The sequence below is a fragment of the Gopherus evgoodei genome, chromosome 11, assembly GCF_007399415.2.
Source record: "Gopherus evgoodei ecotype Sinaloan lineage chromosome 11, rGopEvg1_v1.p, whole genome shotgun sequence".
Taxonomy (NCBI): Eukaryota; Metazoa; Chordata; order Testudines; family Testudinidae; genus Gopherus; species Gopherus evgoodei.
In genome coordinates this window covers 36,134,853-36,159,020 of record NC_044332.1, presented here as the reverse complement: position 1 = coordinate 36,159,020, position 24,168 = coordinate 36,134,853, and the positions used below count along the sequence as shown (strand labels likewise).

The 24,168-nt window shown below is 40.0% G+C and overlaps 1 protein-coding gene across 1 annotated transcript in view; it reads right to left on the bottom strand.

The window, feature by feature from the left end:
* The window catches only part of TTN (titin), a 308,951-nt gene that overhangs the window by 29,641 nt on the left and 255,142 nt on the right, over positions 1 to 24,168 (bottom strand). Inside the window, 14 exon segments of the mRNA XM_030580102.1 lie at positions 315 to 17,420; positions 17,535 to 17,837; positions 17,932 to 18,519; positions 18,630 to 18,926; positions 19,017 to 19,214; positions 19,672 to 19,776; positions 19,866 to 20,456; positions 20,633 to 20,920; positions 21,016 to 21,306; positions 21,423 to 21,710; positions 22,565 to 22,870; positions 22,979 to 23,281; positions 23,366 to 23,662; positions 23,754 to 24,041. Coding sequence (XP_030435962.1) covers positions 315 to 17,420; positions 17,535 to 17,837; positions 17,932 to 18,519; positions 18,630 to 18,926; positions 19,017 to 19,214; positions 19,672 to 19,776; positions 19,866 to 20,456; positions 20,633 to 20,920; positions 21,016 to 21,306; positions 21,423 to 21,710; positions 22,565 to 22,870; positions 22,979 to 23,281; positions 23,366 to 23,662; positions 23,754 to 24,041 — 21,249 coding nt within the window.

Below are 24,168 nucleotides of genomic sequence, written 5' to 3'. Positions count from 1 at the left end.
TGACAGGATAATCAATACAACATACATTTTCTTCTTACTTTGGCAAGAATGTCATTTGAATTGAGAAAAGTACGTATTTTAATTGGCATCTATATGAATAGATTTTTTATACCTAGATAACTGCAATATTTAAAGTATAAATTCTTAATGATTTTCTCTTATATTTGTAAAACCTTTATGCACATCTTTGGTGCTGTATAAAAATTAACAATTTCTAAGTAATAATAATTATTACAACTAATAATTATTTTATGTTAAATATTTTAAGCATATATATAATTTATGCTCTAAGTATTTTTATTGTTGAAACAAACCTGTTATTTTAACTCCTTCTTTGGTCTCAGTGGGTACTCCAACACCAAATTCATTTTCTCCAGAGACTCTGAAGTAGTAAACAGCACCTTCCTGAAGGCTGGTAACTTTGTAGGAAAGGCGATGGCAATTGTTGGTTATAGTGACCCAAGCCTTCTTGCTAGCCTCTCGTTTTTCAATGTAATAGTTCTTCACAGGAGCACCGCCATCATTCTCAGGAACATCCCAGGATAACACTGCAGATTCTTTTGTTACATCTTTTACAGCAATATTAGATGGAGGTCCAGGGGAATCAAGAACTTTGACAACTAAGGTCAAGGTAGCTGTGCTCAGGACATTTTGTAATGTTAATGCATATTTTCCAGAATCATTTCTTGTTGCTTTCTCAATGGTAAGTGAGGTACAATAATCTGAAGAATCAATAGATGCTCGTGTACGGAGATCTGTCTCTGGTTTATTCCACATTACATTTGGGACTGGTTTTCCCCTGAAAGGTACGGTCATTGTAAAGGAGTCACCAGCCTTTACAATTAAAGTCTTTCGCATTTCACTATCAATATCAAAGGCAGGTTCTTCTTCTCTTTCCTTTGCTACCTGAGGTTCTGAGACATCACTTGGATCACTAGCACCAACTTTGTTGATAGATCTTACTCTGAAGACATATTCAGACCCTGATGTTAGCCCAATTACACTGTACTCTGTGCCTCTTAAATTTTGAATAGCTATTGACCAGTCAGTTTCATCAGTTTTCTTGTATTCAACTGTGTATCCAGTAACTGGGGCACCTCCATCAAATAATGGCTTTGTCCATCCAATTGTTATATTTGATCTTGTTGAGTCCAGAATCTTAGGTTTAGATGGAGGAGATGGTATGAAAACTGGATCTTCTGCCCGAATCAATGGTGAAGTGTCACTTGGAAGACTGAGACCAGCAGCATTTTCTGCATAAACCCGATATTCATATTCACATCCTTCTCGAAGACCTAATGACTTAACTCTTAGATCATAAACTGGTTTTTTGTTTACACGGATCCATCGTAGGCTATTTTTCTCACGTCTTTCAATTATGTATCCAGAGATCTCATTTCCTCCATCACTGTCGGGCCTTGCCCAGCACAGGGTCATGGAATCCTTTGTCACACTGGTTATCTCTAAAGATTTAGGTGGATTTGGAACTGTAAATGGATCTAGGGCCTTGACTGCATAACTCTCCAAAGCTTCACCAACACCATATTTGTTAACTCCCATCACTCTGAAGATGTATTCATTTCCTCTAAGTAGTTTTGTCACTTTACAGGATGTTGTTCTAAGCTCTCCTTCACAGAGTGTCCATGCAATTCTACTGGTCTCACGTTTTTCTACAATATAATAATCAATATCTGCACCTCCATTTTCTTGGGGTGGTCCCCATGACAGGTGACACTTTTCAGCATTAAGGCCAGTTATTTCTAATGGGCCTGCAGGTGGGCCGGGTCTATCAAGTACTTTGCAGTTAATAGCCAAAGATCTTGTTCCTGCAACATTCTGCAGTGTTAATACATACTGACCCGAATCCCGTCGAATGCAATCCTTAACAGTTATCGCAGTAGTGTGATCTGTTGAGACTATTTCAACTCTTGCTTTTTCTTCAATCTCTTTGCCATCCTTTGTCCATGAAATCACAGGTGAAGGTCGTCCTGCAATATCAGCATTGATTTTAAGGACCTCACCAGCTTTAACAACAACAATGTCCCTAAATTTGACATCCATCATGATTCTTGGAGCATCAACATCATCTTTTACAGTCACAGGTCCAGTTGTTTCAGATGGCGCACTAAAGAGTCCAGCAGCATTCTTTGCAATAACATGGAATTCATATCGCTGATCTTCTGTAAGTCCAGCCACATCAAAGAAAGTTTCTTGTATGTTAGTGAAATTGCACTTTAGCCAACGGCCATCCGGTAGCTCTCTGCACTCAATAATATATCCTGTAATCTTAGCTCCACCATCATATTCTGGTTTGGACCATGACAATGAGACACATGTTCTTGTAATATTAGTAACTTCTGGCTGACCAGGAGGATCACATGGGTCTCTTGCAGCAGCTGGTTCACATGATTTACTGCATTTGCCTATTCCTGCAATATTTTCAGCATACACACGATATTCATACATTAATCCTTCTTCAAGGCCAGTGACCTTCATTTGTGTATCATTTATGAGGCTTTTGTTTACTTTTGTCCAAAGAATGCTGCTTCTTTCTTTCCTTTCAAGATGATATCCAATTACTTTGCTACCTCCATCATTGACTGGTTCCTGCCAACTTACAGTCATGAAAGTTTTAGTTGCATGTACTACTTGAGGAGTTCCAGGTGGACCAGGTGGCTTAAATGGATACTCTGCAACAACAGAGGGAGACTCAATATAGGTGCTCCTACCATAGCGGTTTTCTGCATACACACGGAATTGATATTCAGATCCTGTGGTTAGACGTGCTACTTTAATTGATGTTCTTGCAACTGCTGCAGACACTACATCCCATATTGTTGTGGTAGTTTCTCGCTTCTCCACAATGTAATTGCTAATATGGCAGCCACCATCATACACTGGAGGTTTCCAAGATAAAGTTACATTATCTGCGCTAACACTGTCAATATGTACATCACATGGAGGTCCTGGTCTGTCAAGAACAATTATAGTGATAGAAAATGTTGTAGATCCAGCACTGTTGGAAATACATAATTCATAATTTCCAACATCTTCCTTTGAAGCTTCCTTGATGGTCAGCAATGTTGAAGTCTTTGATGTTTGAACATTTACCCTAGTTGTCTCTTTTAAGGTCTGTCCATCTTTCCTCCAGCTAGCTGTTGGTGGAGGCCTGCCTCTGATCGGCACATCAATCTTAAGATCATCTCCAGCTTTAACACTGAAAGTGTTGAAAAGAAGTTCAGCAGAAGGCTGGATTTCAATATCTTTTGCAACTACTGGAACTCCAAGTTGTCTTGGATCACTCTTCCCTTTTTCATTAATAGCAATCACTCTGAAAGTGTATTCTTCTCCCTTACTTAAGCCTGTTATTGTTGCTTCTAGTGTCTTAACTTGGGTACAAGTGCTCCATTTTTCACTTCCTTTAGTTTGCATTTCCACTATATAACTGGTAATTTTACTGCCACCGTCACTCTCTGGTTTCTCCCAGGTAATCGTAGCAGTGTTGCGAGTCACATCAACAAGAGTTACTTTTCCAGGTGGATACGGTGGTTCAGAAACCTTAACTGGTTCAGCTGTTTCTGCTGGCAAACCAACCCCATATTCATTTGCTGCCAAGACACGGAAGTAGTAAATGCATCCTTCCTGTAGCTGATCAATTTTGAAGGTATTTTTAGTGCAGTTATTTGTAACAGTGGCATATGCCTTTCTAGTAGATTCTCGCTTTTCAATGATGTAGTTCGTAATTTTAGCTCCACCATCAATAAGTGGTGGTTCCCAGGCTAATGCTACTGAATCTCTCTTAACTTCTCTGATTGTCAAGTTAACCGGTGCACTGGGGGAATCAAGCACTCTGACATTAACAAAAGCTGATTTTTTGCCACTATTATTTTCTAAAGTCAGGTTGTATCTACCACTGTCAAATCTGTTCACATTATCAATGACGAGCATTGTATATGAACTGGTAACCTCAATCTGAGCTCGGTCACTAATGGTGCCTTCTGCTTTTTCCCATTTGACTTCAGGTTCTGGTCTTCCTTTGATGGTAACAAACAAACGTAATGTGCCACTTGCACGTACAGTGACTACTTTTCTGAGATCTGCATCTAGTTCAATTTCAGGAGGTTCTATTTTGTCAGCTGCAATGACTGTACCAGGTATAGTTGCAGATTCCCCAACTCCTTCAGAGTTAATGGCACAGATGCGGAAATTGTATTCATTGTTTTCTTTAAGTTTTGTTACAGTGAACTGTTTCCCTTGTAGTCCTGTTGGTGGTGTGCAAGTAATCCATTCATCAGCAGTAGCTTCTTTCACTTCCACAACATATCCTTTAATGGGCGCGCCACCATCATAAATAGGCTTGCTCCATGCAAGGGACACTGATGATCTGGAAGTGTCTGTCACCTTTGGATTACTTGGTGGGCCTGGTGGATACAGTGCATCACATGCACGATAGAAAATGGATGGCTCGCTAGATTCACCTACACCAGCTGCATTTTCAGCAGAAACTCTGAATTCGTAGAAATGTCCATCTGTAAGTCCAGTTACTCTGAATCGCAAGTCTGTTAGCCTTTTCTTATGGCACTTGGTCCATCGAATACCATCTTTGTCACGCTTTTCAAGTATGTAACCTTCAATTTCAGCTCCACCATTGTCTACTGGACGACCCCACGTTACAATCATAGAATCTTTTGTGATTGCTGAAACTTCTGGCACTGAAGGAGGACCTGGAGGTTTGTATGGATTACAAGCCACAACAGGCTCAGATTCCAGTGGTTCTCCAATTCCAAATTTGTTCACAGCCATTACACGGAAAATATATTCATTGCCTGGAAGGAGTTTGGTTACTTTGTGGTTAAGAGCTTGCACATCAGATGCCACTAGTGTCCAGGAAAGTCTGCTTGTCTCTCTCTTCTCAATGATGTAATGTGAGATACTAGAACCACCATCATGTAAAGGCGGGGCCCATGCCAAGTAACATTTTTCTGCAGTGACACTGGTAATCTTCAAAGGACCCTCTGGAGGTCCTGGCCTGTCAAGCACTTTTACTGTGATTGGTATAGATTTTGTACCCCCTACATTGCTGAGTTTAAGTGAGTAGTGACCTCCATCAATTCTTACGCAGTCTTTGACAGTCAGAGTTGTTCTCTGAAGTGTAGATTTAATTTCCATTCTTGCAGTTGTTTCTTCAAGCTCTTTTCCATCTTTTGACCATGTAATGTCAGGAATAGGTTTACCATGGATGTCAGCCTCAAGAACAAAGGTTTCTCCAGCATGAACAACAATGACATCTTTGTATTTTGGATCCAATGAAGCTCTTGGTGCTTCAATTTCGTCTCTAGCAGTAATTGGGCCTGTGCTTTCAGATGGTTCACTCAAGCTACCAGCTGCATTTCTTGCAATTACTCTAAATTCATATATTTGGTTTTCAGCAAGACCAGTTACTGTAAATTCTGTTTCTAGTACATTTGTAAAGCTGGCTTTCATCCAACGACCTTCAGGTAGTTCTTTCTTTTCTACAATATATCCAGTTATTTTGCTACCACCATCGTACTCGGGTTTTTTCCAGTTTATTGTAACATAATTTCTTGTAATAACAATGGGATCTGGGCGGCCAGGTGGATCACATGGATCACGGGCAACATACAGTTCAGATACTTTGCTAACTTTACCAATGCCAACAATGTTTTCAGCAGAAACTCTGAACTCATATTCAAGACCTTCTTCAAGGCCATCTGTTTTATATTTGGTGTCTGGAATGAGGGCCTTGTTCAGCTTTGTCCAAAGAATGCTGTTTTTGTCTTTACGCTCAAGATGGTAGCCAAGAACCTTGCTTCCTCCATCATTAACTGGTTCATTCCACTGTACAATCATATGATCCTTGGAAGCTGATGTAACAAATGGCGTTCCTGGTGCCCCAGGTTCCTTATATGGGTATTGTACAACAACTGCTTTAGAATCCAGTGGAGGGCTCTTTCCATATCTGTTTTCAGCACAAATTCTAAACTGGTATTCAGAATTTGTTTTAAGATTTGCCACTTTGATTGCTGTTCTTGCAACTGTTGCTGATACCATCTGCCAGGTGGTGGTGGTTGTGTCACGTTTCTCTACTATGTAGTTGGTTATCTGGCAGCCTCCAGTATTATCTGGTGTGTCCCATGATAAGACAACAAAGTTTGCGCTAACTTCATCAAAGCGGACAGGTCCTCGTGGAGGGCCTGGCTTTTCAAGTACAATTATGCTCAGGTGCTCTGTAGCTATGCCTGCTGTGTTTGATGCTGTTACTGTATATTTGCCAAAGTCATCCTTATTGCTTTCTTTAATATGTAAGATAGTGGATGTTGGTGTGTCATGAACATTTAACCTGGTTGTCTGTTTAAGTGGCTGCTCATCTTTTGTCCACGTAATCTTAGGGGTGGGTCGGCCAATAAATGGTACTTCTATCTTAAGATCTTCTCCAGCCTGGACACTGTAAGTATTAAACATCAGCTTGAAACTTGGCTCAATTGTCAAATCTTTAGCTATCACAGGAATTGCAAGTGCTCTGGGATCACTTTTGCCTTTTTCATTGTAGGCTATCACACGGAACTGATATTCTTGATTTGAACTCAAACCGGATACAACTGCCCAACACACTTTGGTCTCAGTGACAACACTCCATTTTTCTATTCCTTTAGGCTGCATTTCAACTATGTACCCCAAAATTCTGCTACCTCCATCATGTTCAGGTTTCTCCCATGTAAGTGATGCACTTGTGTGAGTCACATCAGTGAGACTGACTTTCCCAGGAGGCAAAGGTGGCTCTGAGGCTTTCACAGCATCTATAGTTTCAGCTGGAATACCAGTTCCAAATTCATTTTCAGCCATAACTCTGAAATAATAAGTTGCTCCTTCTGTAAGGTTTTCAACTTTAAAGCTTGTTTTGCCACATTTAGCACTCACATTTGCATATGCCTTTCTGGTTGACTCACGTTTGTCAATCACATAATTCTTTACTTTTGCTCCACCATCATTAGCGGGTAGTTCCCAGGATAGTACTGCATAATTTTTCTTAACATCTTTTACTACTAAATTTTGTGGTGGTCCTGGTGTGTCAAGGACTTTTACTGTAACAAATGCAGACTTAGAGCCACTGCTGTTCTCCAACTTAAGAATGTACTTGCCAGTATCATTTCTATCACAGTTATCGATGGATAGTTGTGTGTAGTTTATGCCTTTTTCAACTTGAACCTTATCTGTAAATTCACCTTCTTCCCGAGACCATGTGATTTCAGGTGTTGGTCGTCCTCTGAATGGTATGTGAATCCTAGCAGATCCACCTGCTCTAACCAATATTCCTTTCCTTAGTTCTGAATCAATATCAAGTTCAGGAGCTTCAAGCTTGTCTTCTGGTTTAACAGTTCCAGGAACTGATGCAGCCTCTCCTACACCAATTTTATTGAGGGCACACACTCGTACTTTATATTCCTGATGTTCAATAAGTTTTCTAATCTCAAATCGAGTGACACACAGCCCAGTCTGTGGAGTAGCTACTGTCCATTCTTCTTCCTCTGCTTTACAGAGTTCCACAATATATCCTTGGATTTCACTACCGCCATCATAAATAGGTTTACCCCAAGCAAGTGTAATTGAATTTTTGGTGGTATCTACAACATGAGCATTAGTGGGTGGACCAGGTTTAAACACAGGGTCACAAGCTTTAAAATAAGGAGAAGCTTGGCTTGGTTCACCAATTCCAGCAGCATTTTCAGCAGATACTCTGAATTCATACTCATGGTCTTCTGTTAGTCCAGTGACTCTTAATCGCAAATCTGTAATTCTGCGTTTATTACATTTTGTCCATCTGATACCAGCTCTGTCTCTCTTTTCTACAATGTAACCAATAATTTCACTGCCTCCATCACTATCTGGCCTGCTCCAGCAGACAGTCATGGAATCCTTTGTGATGTTGGTAATTTCCACTGCCTTTGGTGGACCAGGAACCACAAATGGATTTTTCATAAGTACTGGAACAGACTCCAGAGGCTCACCAACACCATATTTGTTAACTGCCATTATACGGAAAATATACTCATTACCTTCCAAAAGTTTTGTTACTTTCAGCATTGTTGCTACAACATCTGAAGCAACAACAGTCCAAGCAAGGCGGCTAGTTTCTCTCTTCTCAACAATGTAGTGAGAAATGTCACTACCACCGTCATATAGTGGTGGATTCCATGACAATGAACATTTTTCAGAAGTAATTCCAGTAACTTGAATTGGGCCTTCTGGTGGACCTGGTCTGTCCAATACTTTTACATTTACAGGTACTGATTTTGTTCCTGCAATGTTAGAGGCTTGTAAAATGTACTGTCCACCATCAACTCTAATGGCATCTTTTACAATAACTAATGCCTTGAAATCAGTGTTCTTTATCTCACATCTAGCAGTTTCTTCAAGTTCCTTATCTCCTTTGAACCACTTAATGGTAGGTAGTGGCTTTCCATGGACATCAGCCTCAAGTTTGAACATTTCTCCAGCATTTACAACAATGGCATCTTTGTATTTTGGATCCATTGAGATTCTTGGAAGCTCAACTTCATCCTTTGCTGTTATTGGTCCCGTACTATCAGAGGGTTTGCTTATTGCACCTGCAGCATTCTTTGCTATGACTCTAAATTCATATCTTTCATCTTCAGTAAGCCCTGTTACAGTGAACTGAGTTTCGATGACATTGGTAAAGCTAGCTTTCATCCAGCGGCCATCAGGTAAGTCACGTTTTTCTACAATATAACCAGTAATCTTGCTACCTCCATCATATTCTGGTTTGGTCCACTGTAGAGTAATAGAGCTTCTTTTCACAATTATGGCTTCTGGGCATCCTGGAGGATCACAGGGGTCTCGGGCTACATAGCACTCTGAAACTTTGCTTGCTTTTCCTACACCAACAATATTTTCTGCAGAAACCCTAAATTCATATTCAATGCTCTCTTCAAGGTTAGTTGTTTTATAATGCGTGTCTTGAATAATGGTCTTGTTTATTTTTGTCCATAAAATGCTGTTTCTTTCCTTTCTCTCAAGATGGTAACCTAAAACTTTACTTCCACCATCATTAATTGGTTCATGCCACTGTACAACCATAGAGTCTTTTGTTACTGTTGTTACAAATGGTGTGCCAGGAGGACCTGGTTCTCTATAGGGGTACTGAGCTACAACTGGTTCTGATTCCAAGGCAAAGCTCTGTCCATATCTGTTTTCAGCAAATATTCTAAACTGATATTCTGAGCCAGTTTTCAGTTTAGTCACCTTTAGGGTAGTTCTTGCAACAGCAGCTGAAACAGTTTCCCATACAGTGGTTGTTGTATCTCTCTTATGAACAATGTAGTTGGTGATTTGGCAGCCACCTGTATACAGTGGAGGATTCCATGATGCTGTAATGCTTTCAGCACTAATATCGTCAAACTTTACAGGCCCTCTTGGAGGATCAGGCTTGTCTAGTGTTATAATTTCAACACATGCAGACTTTTGTCCAATAACATTAGCAACTGTGATTCCATACATGCCACTGTCCTCTTTGTGTGTTTCTTTAATGTTCAGTACAGTGAGATTAGGCAAATCATTAACATTAACTCTTGTTGTCTGCTTTAACGGTTGGCCATCTTTTGTCCAAGTAACAGTCGGCTTAGGTCGACCAGAAATTGGTATTTCTACTTTTAGATCTTGACCCACCTGGATACTGTAACTGTGGAATGCAGGTCTTACATCTGGTTCAATAACAAGGTCTTTGGCGACCACTGGAACTGCAAGAGATCGTGGATCACTCCTGCCCTTTTCATTTACAGCTATTACTCTAAATAGATATTCTTCTCCTTGAGTTAAGTTAGTAATCAGTGCTTCAAGTGCTTTTACACAGGCACATTCTGACCATTTGTCACTGCCCTTAACTTGCATCTCAACATTATATTGTAAGATTTTGCTACCACCATCATGTTCTGGCTTTGACCAGTTTAGCAATACACTGTTTCTTGTGACATCATCCACTGTTATTTTCCCTGGAGGTTGAGGAACTTCAGAAACCTTAATTGGGTCAATGGTTTCTGCAGGAAGGCCAATTCCAAATTCATTCTCAGCAGTGACTCTGAAGTAGTAATTGCTGCCCTCCTGAAGCTGGTCTACTTTCCATGAGGTCTTGTGGCAATTTGTTGCAACAGCTGCATAGGCCTTTCTTGTTGCTTCACGTTTTTCAACAATATAATTTTTAATTTTAGCTCCACCATCCAGTAAAGGAGGTTCCCATGAAAGTGAAACAGAGTCTTTGGTGACCTCCTTAATTTTTAGGTTAACAGGTGGACTTGGGGTGTCCAGAACCCGTACACTGACAAAGGCAGACTTTATTCCACTACTGTTTTCTAAAGTAAGCGTGTATTTTCCAGTATCAAATCTGTTAACATTGTCAAGAACAAGGGAAGTGAAGCTGCTAGTAATGTCAATAATAGCTGCCTCTCTGATCTCACCATCCATTTTACCCCATTTTACTTCAGGGGTGGGACGCCCTCTAATAGGAACAAATAATCTTAAGGAACCACCTGCCCTTACATTTACAATTTTCCTTAAGTCTAGGTCAAGATCAAGGTCTGGAGCTTCCAATTTTTCTTCAACAATAACAGTACCAGGAACATCAGCATGCTCTCCAACTCCAGCTTTATTAACAGCACAGATACGGAATTTATATTCATGTTTTTCTAATAAATTTTCTACTTCCATATTTGTTTTCTTGATTCCAGTTGGTGGGGTACAAATTGTCCAGTCACCAACACTTACATCACATTTTTCAACAATGTATCCCTGAATTTCACTGCCACCATCATAGATTGGCTTGCCCCATGAAAGGAAAACCGAAGATCTTGTCACATCTATTGCTTTGGGATTATTAGGTGGACCTGGCTTGTAAATAGGATCACAAGTCTTATAGTAAGTGGAAGGTAGGCTTGGTTCACTAAGACCAGCAGCATTTTCAGCTGAGACTCTGTACTCATAGTCATGGTTTTCTATAAGTCCAGTCACCCTATATCTCAGTTCACTAACCAAACGCTTGTTGCATCTTGTCCAGCGAATGCCTTCTTTATCTCGTTTTTCAAGAACATAGCCCAGAATTTCACTACCGCCATCTGAGGCTGGTCTTTCCCATACAACAATCATTGAATCTTTGGTAATGGCTGAGACTTCTGGGGCATTTGGTGGAAGAGGTACAACAAATGGGTTCTTTGCAATTACTGGTTCAGATTCAAGAGATTCACCAACACCATATTTGTTTACAGCCATGATACGGAAGACATATTCATTTCCTTCCAAAAGTTTTGTAACTTTGCAACTAAGGGTTTGCACATTGGAGTCCACTACAGTCCAAACTAAGCGGCTAGTTTCTCTTCTTTCTACAATGTAGTGTGAAATATTACAGCCACCATCCTGTAGTGGGGGTTTCCAAGCCAACACACATTTTTCAGCAGTAACTCCTGTTATATCAACAGGCCCTTCAGGTGGCCCAGGTCTATCAAGAACTTTAACATGAACAGAAGTGGTTTTTTCACCTGCAACATTCTTTGCCAGCAGTACATAATGACCACTATCAACACGAATGGCTTCTTTTACACTGAGGCTTGTTGCAAAATCTGTGCTTTTTATTTCCAAACGAGCTGTGTTTGCTAATTCGTGATCACCTTTTAGCCAGTGAATGGAAGGTAATGGTTTGCCATAAACATCAGCATCAATCTTGAATGACTCACCAGCATTTACTATAATTGTTTCTTTATATTTTGGATCCATACTTATACGAGGTGGCTCTACTTCATCTTTGACTGTGATTGCCCCTGAGCTTTCAGATGGTTCACTGAAAACACCTGCAGCATTTCTTGCTATGACACGGAACTCATACCTCTGATTTTCCACTAGGCCAGTTACTGCAAACTGAGTCTCAATGACATTTGTAAAGCTTGCTTTCATCCAGCGACCATCTGGTAACTCCTTCTTTTCAACAACATAGCCTGTGATTTTGCTTCCACCGTCGTATTCTGGTTTCTTCCACTGAAGGGTTACTGAGTTCCTTGTGACAATTATAGGTTCTGGACGACCTGGAGGATCACATGGGTCATGGGCTATATAACATTCAGATACTTTACTTGCCTTTCCAATGCCCACTATATTTTCTGCATAAACTCTGAACTCATATTCAAGTCCCTCTTCAAGGCCAGTTGTCTTAAATTTAGTATCAGGAATAGATGTTTTGTTTAGTTTAACCCAGAGGATGCTATTTCTTTCTTTGCGTTCCAAATGGTACCCAACGATCTTGCTACCTCCATCATTAACTGGTTCATGCCACTGTACCACCATGCTATCTTTTGAGCGAGCCGATACAAAAGGTGTTCCAGGTGGACCAGGAACTTTGAATGGATACTGGGCTACAACAGACTCTGATGTGAGATATGTACTCTTTCCATATCTGTTCTCAGCTGCAATTCTGAACTGATATTCACTTCCAGTCTTTAATCTGCATGCTTTTATTGTTGTTCTGGCAACAGTAGCTGACACAATGTGCCAGACAGTAGTAGAAGTGTCCCGTTTTTCGACAATATAATTGTTGATAGAGCTGCCACCATCATATTTTGGTGGTTCCCAGGAAATGGTGATACTATCTGCTGTTACTTCATCTATCTTTACTGGTCCAGTTGGAGGCCCTGGTTTATCAAGGACAACAATATTAAGAGTTTCAGTAGCTTCACCTGCAGAATTTGTAAGTTTGACTATATATGGTCCAACATCATCTTTGCAGGCTTCTTTTATTGTTAGCAATGTGCTGTTTTCTGAACTTTCTGCATTTACTCTAGTAGTCTGTTTCAGTGGCACATTGTCTTTATGCCATAATACAGCTGGTTTGGGTCGACCAACAAATGGGATGTCAACCTTTAAGTCCTCTCCTGCTAGGACACTGAAAGTGGTGAACAACAATTTGAAAGCTGGTGGAATCACAAGATCTTTTGCAACAACAGGTATGCCCAGTTGTCGAGGATCGCTGATACCTTTTTCATTCTGAGCTGAAACACGGAAGGAATATTCCTCCCCTTGTATCAGTCCAGTTATAGTGGCTTCAGTAACTTTTACTGTAGCACAAGTTGCCCATTTTTCACTGCCTTTGCTTTGCATTTCTACAATATAACCCAGAATTCTGCTACCTCCATCATGTTCAGGTTTTTCCCATGACAAGGATACACTATTTCTTGTCACATCCAACACAGTTATCTTTCCTGGGGGCAGTGGTCTTTCTGACACTTTCACCGATTCTGGAGTTTCAGCTGGAAGGCCTATTCCATACTCATTTTCAGCTAGGACTCTGAAATAATAGTTGCAACCTTCCTGCAGGTTGTCTACTTTCCAGCTGGTCTTGTGGCAATTGGCAATAACAGTTGAATAAGCTTTTCTTGTTGACTCACGCTTTTCAACAATATAATTTTTTATTTTTGAACCTCCATCTGTGAGAGGAGGCTCCCATGTGAGTGTAACAGATGATTTTGTGACTTCTTTTATTTTCAAATCTTGTGGTGCTCCGGGTGTATCAAGAACCCTGACATTTACAAATGCTGATTTACTGCCTGAACTATTTTCTATTGTCAATATATACTTGCCACTGTCAAATCTATTTACATTTCCAACAGTAAGTAGAGTATAAGAGCTTGTTGATTCAATAGTAGCTTTATCTAAAGACTCTCCATGTTCTCTTGTCCATTTCACTTCAGGTGCTGGTCTTCCTTTGATTGGGACAAAGAGTCTTAAAGTACAGCAGGCTCTGATATTGACAACTTTACGTAGTTCTGCATCCAGTTCAATCTCTGGAGGTAGCATTCTTTCTTCAGCCTTTGGTGATCCAGGAACAAGGGCAGGTTCTCCAATGCCTTCAGAGTTCATGGCATATATTCGGATCTTATACTCCTGGTTTTCTTTGAGATCTATGATGGTAAAGGAAGTAGCCTTCAGTCCTGCTGATGGAGTTACAATTTTCCATTCATCTTCTTCAGGTAGTGCTATCTCAACCATATAACCTGTGATTTCTGAGCCACCATCATAAATTGGTTTATTCCAAGCTATTGTAATTGAGGACTTGCTAGTGTCCAAGACACGAGGATTACCTGGTGGACCAGGCTTAAACACAGTATCACAGGCTTTATAGAATTGACTGCTTGGACTTGGTTCACTAATTCCAGCAGCGTTTTCAGCCATTATTCTGTATTCATACTCATGACCTTCTGTTAATCCAGATACTTTATAACGTAAGTCCGTAACAACCCGTTTGTTACATTTCACCCAGCGTAGTCCAGCTCTGTCACGGCGTTCTACAATGTAGTTGGTTATTGGGCTTCCACCATCAGAATCAGGACGTCCCCAACAGACAATCATAGAATCTTTTGTAATTGCTGTAACTTCCGGTGTTTTGGGTGGATCAGGTGGCACATATGGATTTACTGCAAGAATAGGCTCTGATTCCAGGACCTCGCCAACCCCATATTTGTTAACAGCCATAACACGGAACACGTATTCATTGCCTTTTAATAGGTTAGTGACCTTCTGTTTAGTTACTGGAACTTCTGAGGCCACGTTTGTCCATGCTAGTCTGCTAGTTTCTCGTTTTTCAACTACATAGTGGTCAATCTTTGCTCCTCCATCATCCAGAGGTGGTAACCATGACAGTACGCATTTTTCACTTGTAACCTCAGACACAGCCAAAGGCCCTTCAGGTGGACCAGGTCTATCAAGAACTTTAACATTGAAGATATGCTTTGCAAAGCCACCAGGATTAGAAGCAGTAAGCGTATATGCACCGCCATCCCTTCTGGCAGAATCTTTGTTGATCACAACAGTAGAAAAATCTGCCTTCTTTATTTCTAACTTTCCTGTGTCTTCTAGCTCTTTTTCATCTTTTGTCCATGTCAGGGTTGGTGGAGGTCGACCTGCAACATCTGCCTCAAGTCTGAAAACTTCACCTCCTTTCAGTACTAAAGTGTCCTTGTATTTGGCATCCACCATTATCCTTGGTGCTTCAATGTCATCTCTGCATGTTACTGCATCGGATGGCTCAGATGGCTGGCTAACTGCCCCAGCAGCATTTCTGGCAATCACACGGAATTCATAGGCAGCATCTTCTGTCAGACCACTTACAGTGAAATCTGTCTCTAGTATATTGCTAAAGTTAGCCTTTAGCCAACGACCATTAGGAAGGTCTCTCTTTTCAACAGTGTAACCAGTTATCTTAAAACCTCCATTATATTCTGGTTTAGTCCACTTTAGTGTTACTGCATGTCTTGTAATGTTGAGAGGTATTGGTTTACCAGGAGGATCTATAGGGTCCAGAGCAAACACTGGATCAGACGGTTTGCTTGGTTTACTTTTGCCAGCCATATTTTCTGCTATAACACGGAATTCATATGCAATGCCATCAGTAAGTCCACTTGATTTAAAGAGATTGCCTACCACCAATGCTTTACTTACAGTCTGCCAAAGAATGCTATTTCGTTCTTTTCTTTCAACATGATATCCCAAAATTGGACTTCCACCATCAGTAACAGGCTCATTCCAGCTAATGGTCATTGACTCTTTTGTGACTGCAATCACCTGAGGAGTACCTGGAGGCCCAGGAACCTTAAATGGATAGTTGGCAATTACAGGTTCTGAAGAAATGGCTGGACCTGTTCCATATCTGTTTTGAGCTTTAACACGGAACTGATACTCAACTCCAGTAGTAAGATGAGTAGCTTTAAACATGGTACGTATAACAGTGGTTGCTAACTCAGTCCATGTGGTACTGTCAGTCTGACGCATTTCTACAACATAATTACTTATTGGTACCCCTCCATCATTCTGAGGAGGTTCCCATGAGAAAATTACAAAGTCAGATGAAACTTCATCAAATTTGATGGGTCCCATAGGAGGGCCAGGAATATCATGAACCAGGACAGTAATCACATCACTAACTTCTCCGACAATATTTTTAGCTGACAGGGGATATCGGCCACTATCATTTCTTGTGCATTCGTTGATGGTTAGTATGGTCGCAGTTGCAGTGTTTTCAAAGTTTACCCTGTGTGTCTGTTTAAGCAGCTGGTCTTCTTTTTTCCATGTCACAGTTGGTCTTGGACGACCAAGCACAGGGATCTCAATTTTGATGTTGTCACCAGCTCTGGCAATGACCGACTTCTGGTAGATTTCACGGAGGTCAAATTCAGGAAGCATCATCTGCTCTTTAACAACAACTGGTCTGCTCTCTCTTGGATCACTTCTTCCAGCACTATTAACTGCCATAACCTGGAAAGTATATTCCTCATTTTCAGTTAGATTCTTCACTACGCAGTCTAATGTTTTCACAGTTGTGATGTGTGTCCATTGAGTGGAACCTTTTTTCTGTGCCTCAATTATATAACCAGTGATCTTGCTGCCACCATCATGTTCTGGCTTTGGCCAAGCAAGGCTAACTGTGCTCTTTGTTATATCCATAATATTGAGGCTCTCAGGTGGTGATGGTGCTTCAGAGGCTCTTACAGGTTCTGTAGTTTCACCTGGTTCACCAATACCGAACTCATTTTCAGCCAGCACTCTGAAGTAATATTCACATCCTTCAACCAAATTAGGAATCCTAAGGGAACATTTCTGGCAGTTGGTGGTGATTGTTGAATATGCCTTTCGTGTTGCTTCACGTTTTTCAACAATATAATTTGTTATACGTGAGCCACCATCTAATAGAGGCATATCCCAGTGCAGGACGATGCTGTCTTTAGTTATTTCCCTAGGCTTAAGATTTATTGGTGGTCCTGGTGTATCCAAGACTTTTACATTTACAAAGCCAGTTTTCTTACCAGCAGCATTTTCAAGGGTCATTATGTATTTTCCGGCATCGTATCTATTACACTCTGTTATAATTAGAAGAGTAAAAGAGTCTGTATTTTCAATGTTGGCACGTGCTTTAAGTGGAATATCATCTTTCGTCCATGTAACTTCAGGAGTTGGGCGACCTTTAATTGGCACAAATATCCGAATACTCAGCCCAGCTCTAACAACAAGTGTTCTTCTCAGCTCAGCATCTAATTCAAAATCAGGAATCATTTCCCGATCTTTGATTTCAACACTTGGAATCTGTGCTGGTTCACCAGCACCCACAGCATTGATAGCAATGATTCTAAAATTGTATTTGGCTCCTGGCTGGAGATTAGCAACAACAAATTCAGTGATTCGTAAAGCAGTTCCTGTTGTGTCTTTTACCCATTCTTCTTCCCCTTCCTTTTGATGCTCTACTATGTAGCCAATGATGTCAAGTCCACCATCATAATGAGGCTTGCCCCATGTTAAAGAAGCACTGGTCTTTGTAGTATCAATCACTCGTGGGTTTGAAGGTGGACCTGGTGGATCTGCAGTAGTGAAAAAAAGACAAAATTCCCACATTATATTAGGCCTGAGTTTTTATAGGCAACCAAAATATTAATACTGTATGGTGAATTCTGCAGTAAAGACATGATACTAACATGCTGCGTCTTTAATTAGTACTGGGTTTGAAGCATCACTTGGTGGTCCAACCCCTGCTCTATTTTCTGCACTGACGCGGAATTCATATTCATTTCCTTCTAGGAGTCCAGTCACTTTGCATCTAAGGTCTGAAACCGGTTTTTTCGTTACTCTGACCCATCTCAAACCTTTCTTTTCTTTCCTTTCCACATAGTAGCCTGTGATCTCACTACCACCGTCATCAATTGGCCTTTTCCAGGTAACAGTTGCACTATTTTTAGTCACATTTGTTACTTCTGGTTTTCCAGGAGGACCTGGGGGACCTAATAGGAAAAAAATACAGAGTTTTTGAAACATATATGAGCCTTTAAATACTCTAATGAACACTTGGTTAAAGTGTTAACCTTTTCTACTTACCAAATCTATCCACCATTTTAACTGGTTCTGACTGTACTGGTTCACCCTTGCCATACTGGTTCACAGCTGAGACACGGAAGATGTATTCATTTCCTTGAATGAGCTTGCTAACAACATGCCTGCAAGTTTCAATATTTTCAGCAATTAAAGTCCATAGGAGTCGGCTAGTTTCTCTCTTTTCTAGTACATAAGATTTGATGGGTGATCCACCATCTTCTGCAGGAGGTGACCATGTAAGAGTAGCTTTTTCAGCTGAAACGTTGCTGACCTCAATAGGCCCAGGGGGTCCAGGTACATCTAAAACTTTCACATGCACATGCTCCTGTTTAGTTCCAAAAGGATTGCTTGCAGTGATTGTGTATTCACCAGAATCTTTCCTGGCTGCATATTTGACATTAAGCGTGGAGGAAGTTGGAGTTGTTTCAATGTGTACAATATCTGAAGGCTTAAAGTCTTTTCCTGCTTTGGACCATGCTGAAGTTGGAAGTGGTTTGCCACGGATGCTAATAGCAGACATTGTAATGGTATCTCCTGCTTTAACGGTCAAGCCTTCTTTCAATGTAGGATCAATAACAATAGTCGGTGCCTCTGTAAAAGAAAAGCACATGTTTGTCAGAAAAGAGAGCAAGAGAGTGTGTTTTAAACAATAATTTAACAAACCAACCACCTCCTCTATATTTTTGATACGATCTACGCACCATACTCATCCTTGCATATTATGGTTCCTGTAGGTTCTGATGGTGGACTGATAGCACCAGCAGTGTTCTTTGCTCTAATTCTGAACTCATACTTCCCACCTTCAACAAGGTCAGTTACAGTAAATGCACAGTCTGGAACATTCACATGATTAGCTTTTGTCCAAGATTTTGAAGGCAAATCACGTTTTTCAACTATGTAGCCAATTAACTTATGTCCACCATCATACTTCGGTTCTGTCCAAATGAGAGTTACTGAGTTCCTAGTTATATTGATAACTTCAGGTTTCCCGGGAGGATCTTAAAAAAAATTAAAATAAAACAATAGTAAAACAAATGCCAATATTTTTCAACCCACAGAATTTTCTCTTTTTTCTTCTGATGACTTACCAATGGGATCAAGTGCCACGATTGGTTCAGATGGCAGGCTTGGTTTACCTACTCCTGCCAAGTTGATTGCCATCACTCTGAATTCATATTCCAGACCTTCAGTTAACCCTGTTACTCTGAAGTCTTTCATCCTTAATGGAGTCTTGTTAGCTCTCTTCCACAGAAGGCTATTTCTTTCTTTAAATTCAAGGTGATAACCTACAAAGATGAATAGTAAAATAGCAGTTGATATAAAAATTTTCATTTGCACAGTTAACTGCCCAGCATACTACTGCTGTATCTGCATCAGTCTAAGGAATAGATATGAATGTAAATTACAGATATATGCAGTTACATGATTTGTGAATACAAATACTAATGTATGCTTGCAAATATTAATTTATATAGGTGCACCTATTGTCCCTTCCTTACAAGATTTGGCCATATGTGCATGCAACAGCTATAATGTCACAATTCCTCTTTTTTTCTAACTTTGAATTTTAAATTTTTTATTATTATTTTAAAAACAGAATATATATTAAATGAATGAAAAAGAAGTATAATTTTAAAGATACTTAAAGTAAGAATACATTAAAACAAAAAATAATAGTTTTATTATACTTTTCATTAAGAAGAACTAGAGGGAAAAATGGTGAGAAGGTTTTAAAGCAAATACCTGTGATTGGCGAGCCACCAGTTTTCTTTGGGTCAGTCCAAGTTAGAGAGGCAGAATCATGCCTAACATCGACAATTTTGGGCGGTGGAGGAGCATCTGGCACATCTAGAAAATATGTTAAAAATAAATTCGCATTAAAAGGAAATACCAAGATTACATCATTTTTAATGAAAAAGATTATTATTTATGATTACCAAATGGATGTCTTGCGACCACAGGGTCAGATTTAAGGCCTTCTCCTACTCCATATTTATTTTCAGCACTGATCCTGAAAGTATATTCATTTCCCTCATGAAGTCTTGAAACTCTAAATGTAGTTTTCTGGACAGCAGAAGCACATATCACCCATTTATTGTTTATATTATCTCTCTTTTCTATTATATAATTAGTGATTTCTGAACCACCATCGTCTTTTGGAGGTCCCCATTTTAAGGTTATAGCATCAGCTGTGACTTCTTCAAATTTCACAGGTCCTGTTGGGATGCCAGGTTTGCCAACAACTTTTATGGAAATAGTGCCTTCCTTACTGCCAGCACTGTTCTTCAGAGTGATTGTGTATTTTCCAGCATCATCTTTCTGGCAGTCACGTACCAAAAGAGTGGTGTTAACTGCTGTAGACTCAAAGGCAACTCTTCCAGTCTCAGTGAGTACTTGGTCTTCACCTTTCTTCCATGTGACAGTTGGGGCAGGTTTTCCTTTAATTGGGATTTTAAGATGGAAACTACTACCTTCTTTGGCTAAATAGCACAAATCAGGTAGAGCTCTTAAATCAAGATCAGGTGCCACTGCAAAATAAAAAGGTATCAATTATTCATTTGAGCATAAAAACCTTTGTTTTAAAATATTAATTCAGTTCTAAACTAAACTGATATGTATCCGTGCATGATGGACACTATGTATAAAGCACCATATAATTTGGATAAATGAAAGAGAGTATTAACGAGTTTGGAGAAATACTTACCAACATCATCTCTTGCCACAACTGTAATCTCACTTGGAGTTCCATATCCAGCATCATTCTGTGCTCTTACTCTGAAAGTATACTCCTTCCCTTCCGTCAAATCTTTAGTTGAAAACTGGAGGTTCTTTGACCTCATAACTTCTTGCCATGAATCATCAGCAGTCATAATCTCAACAGTATATGCAATGATACGGCTTCCACCATCACTGATAGGCTTTTTCCAGGCTAGATTGCAGGATGACTTTGTTACAGCCAAAGCTTTTAGGTCGACAACTGGGCCGGGTGTTTCTAGAAGGAATAAAAACATTGGTAAGTCGCAATTACAAATTAAAAACAAGGTCATTTTAAAAGTAAAGTAGGAAAACAATATTCAGTTTTCTCACCAGAAGCTTTAATAGCATCCCGAGTTTCACAGGGGTCACCAATGCCGTATTCATTTTCAGCGAGTACCCTGAAAAAATATGATTTCCCTTCCTCTAAATTAGTTATCCTGAAACTTGTCTTTGAGCATTCAGTTGAAACTGTGGACCATGATTTTCTCTCTGCATCCCGTTTTTCAACAATATAGTTTGTGACTGGACTGCCACCATCAATTAGAGGAGGCTCCCAGGAAATAAAGGCAGAATCCTTGGATGCTTCTTTTACAATCAGATTAATAGGAGGTCCAGGAGTATCTATATGAATGCAAAAAAAATTTGATTAATCATCAAAATACAGAAAATATTAACTAGTATTACATTAATTTTAAAAATAACTAATACTTAAGATTAGTAGTAATTCTGGCACTTACCAAGTACTTTCACAACCATGGTGTATGATTTTTTACCACTGCTGTTCTCCAGAGTCAAGACATATTTTCCAGCATCATATTTGTTTACATTTTCACAGCGTAAGAAAGTGTCAAAATCAGTTGACTTGATATCTAGCCCTTTCCTGTCTCTTATGTTGGCATTCACTTTAGACCAACTAATCTTTGGAGGTGGACGTCCTCTTACTGGCACATAAATCCTCATTGTGACTCCAGCACGTAATACAAGTACTTTCCTCAGTTCTGCATCGAGATCTCCCTCAGGTGGAACTGTATTGGTAATAAAATATGTATACATTAGAAATTCAGTACTTGAATGTAGCATTAAAATTGCTGTAAGCGAAAGTCCCAGTTTACTGGCATTGTACTGGATAGGAAGGCTTTTTCCTGTGTCTCAGCTGGTGTTTTTTAAACTGTGGTTTTGACCTAGTTTCAGGAAAATTGATAGGCTGAACTTCTTCCACAGTGCTTCCTCCTCCTCCTCCTCTCATCAACTACATCTCTTTTCCCCCCACACCCATCATATGAATGAGTCCCTCTTCCTCCTTATCTTAAAAGGAACGTGTAACTCATCTGCCTGTCCTGTACTTTTTTACCCTGCACAAGTGTAACTATTCCTGGGTGGTGCTACACTTTTGCTCCATTTAGTTGCGTATGATGAAGTAACCTGAATGTCAGCTGGGGACAAGAGCCCCATACAATTAAATCAGGCAGGATGCCCCAGAAAATCACAAGGGCTTAGTATAGGCAGCTGAGCTTCAAATTCCTTGACAGGTAGGAGAGAGACTGAAGGCCTGAGGAAGAGGAGAGAGAGCTCTGGATAGTCTGAATGAGGGCTGAGAGGAAAAGGGAAACATCTTGAAGACCCAAGAAGGTGGGAGAATTACTGCTGGGGAGACAGGAAGAGCAGTCACTATCCGCCCCAAAAATGACTCCAATCTCATTCCTCTTCAGTTGCCAGTTCTCCCACACTCTGTAAAACAAGCTCTCTCAGGCTCCCAGGTACTAGATCCTCCTGTGTTCTCCTGCTACAAGCTGTGAGAAGCCCCTCCTTTAAGCTTCTAAATCTACCTCATAAATCTTTACTGAAAGCAGCAAGTTCATTTGTTTTCCAGAATACTTACTTAAAATGTCTTTGGCAAGGTGTTTGTCAGGTACATCACTTGGGTCACTGTATCCAATCTTATTGACAGCATAAATACGGAACTGATATTCTGTATTTTCTGACAGTCCAGTTACCACATAATGGGTATCCTGTAGGTTTTTTGGCAGATTGCATCTGACCCAGTTATCTGTGTCAGCTCTTTTTACTTCAACTAGATAACCAATAATGGGGCTTCCGCCATCATATGCTGGTTTGCTCCAAGACAGGCTTATAGAATTACGGGTTGTATCAACTACTTTTGGGAAGGCCGGAGGGCCAGGAGGATCTGAGAAGGAAAACAATAGGAAGTTACACAGAATATATTAAATAATGATACTGAGCAAAAGCATGTGGACATTTTAAAAGAAAATCAAAATAAATACTTTTAACTTACACTGAGGATCATGAGCATATGCTGCCTTAGATGGTCCACTAGGTTTGCCTGGTCCAGCCTTATTCAGTGCTGTCACTCTGTACTCATATTCCGTTCCTTCTTGGAGTCCAGTGGCCTTTACGGTTCTTTCTATGACAGGCTTCCTGTTTACCTTTGTCCAGTTAACAGTCTTAGTTTCACGTTTTTCAAGTATATATCCAGTCACAGGGGACCCACCATCATCAGCTGGTGGCTTCCAGCTAACAGTCATAAAATCCTTTGTTATATTACTAATTACAGGTGGATCGCAAGGCCCTGGTACATCTGTAAAGATTTATTGAAAATTATTTTCATACTCTTAAATGTGCATAAAAACAATCACAAAACCATGCTGAGCAACAAGCTTACCGTATGGATTTTTAGCAACTGTTGGCTCAGTGAAGATGGGATCTCCCACACCGTATTTGTTTTCAGCACAAATGCGGAACTGATATTCATGTCCTTCTATCAGTTTTTCTACACTGCAGCTCGTAATTGGTACATTGGCAGTGACTTGGGCCCAATTTGGTCTGCTTGTTTCACGTTTGTCAACAATATAGTTAGTAATTTCTGAACCTCCATCTTCAAGAGGAGGCTCCCAAGAAAGCATTGCACGATCTGCACACATATTGGTGATTTTAACTGAGGCCGGAGGACCAGGCTTATCTGAAAAAAATAATGATTAATAGTTATGTCTCTAGCTTTTGCTATATTATCCAAGTTACAAATATGGACTAATAAATTATCTTTAACCTACCAAGTACTTTAAGCTTAATGGTTGCTGATCTGGAACCACTTGCATTTTCAGCAGTAATAGTATAGTCTCCTGTCTGCTTCCTGTTAACACTGAACAACTCCACAGTGGACAGGTTTCTCTTTGTGGTGATTTTAATGCCTTCAGCTGGTTTTAAAACATCTCCTTCTTTCTTCCAAGTAATTGTTGGCATAGGTTTGCCATACACATTAGCTTCCAGACAAACATTAGTTCCAGCTTTTACTGTAAGCAGTGATTTCATAGATACATCTAGCTCTATTCTGGGAGGAACTGAAAAGAAACAAAAAGAAGAGAGCTAACCAACCTAAAAGAATGAAACATATCATATAAATACCAGGTACAAAAGCATGATTGAATGTTATCAGAGTTTGCAAATACTTCTCAAGTATACAATCTT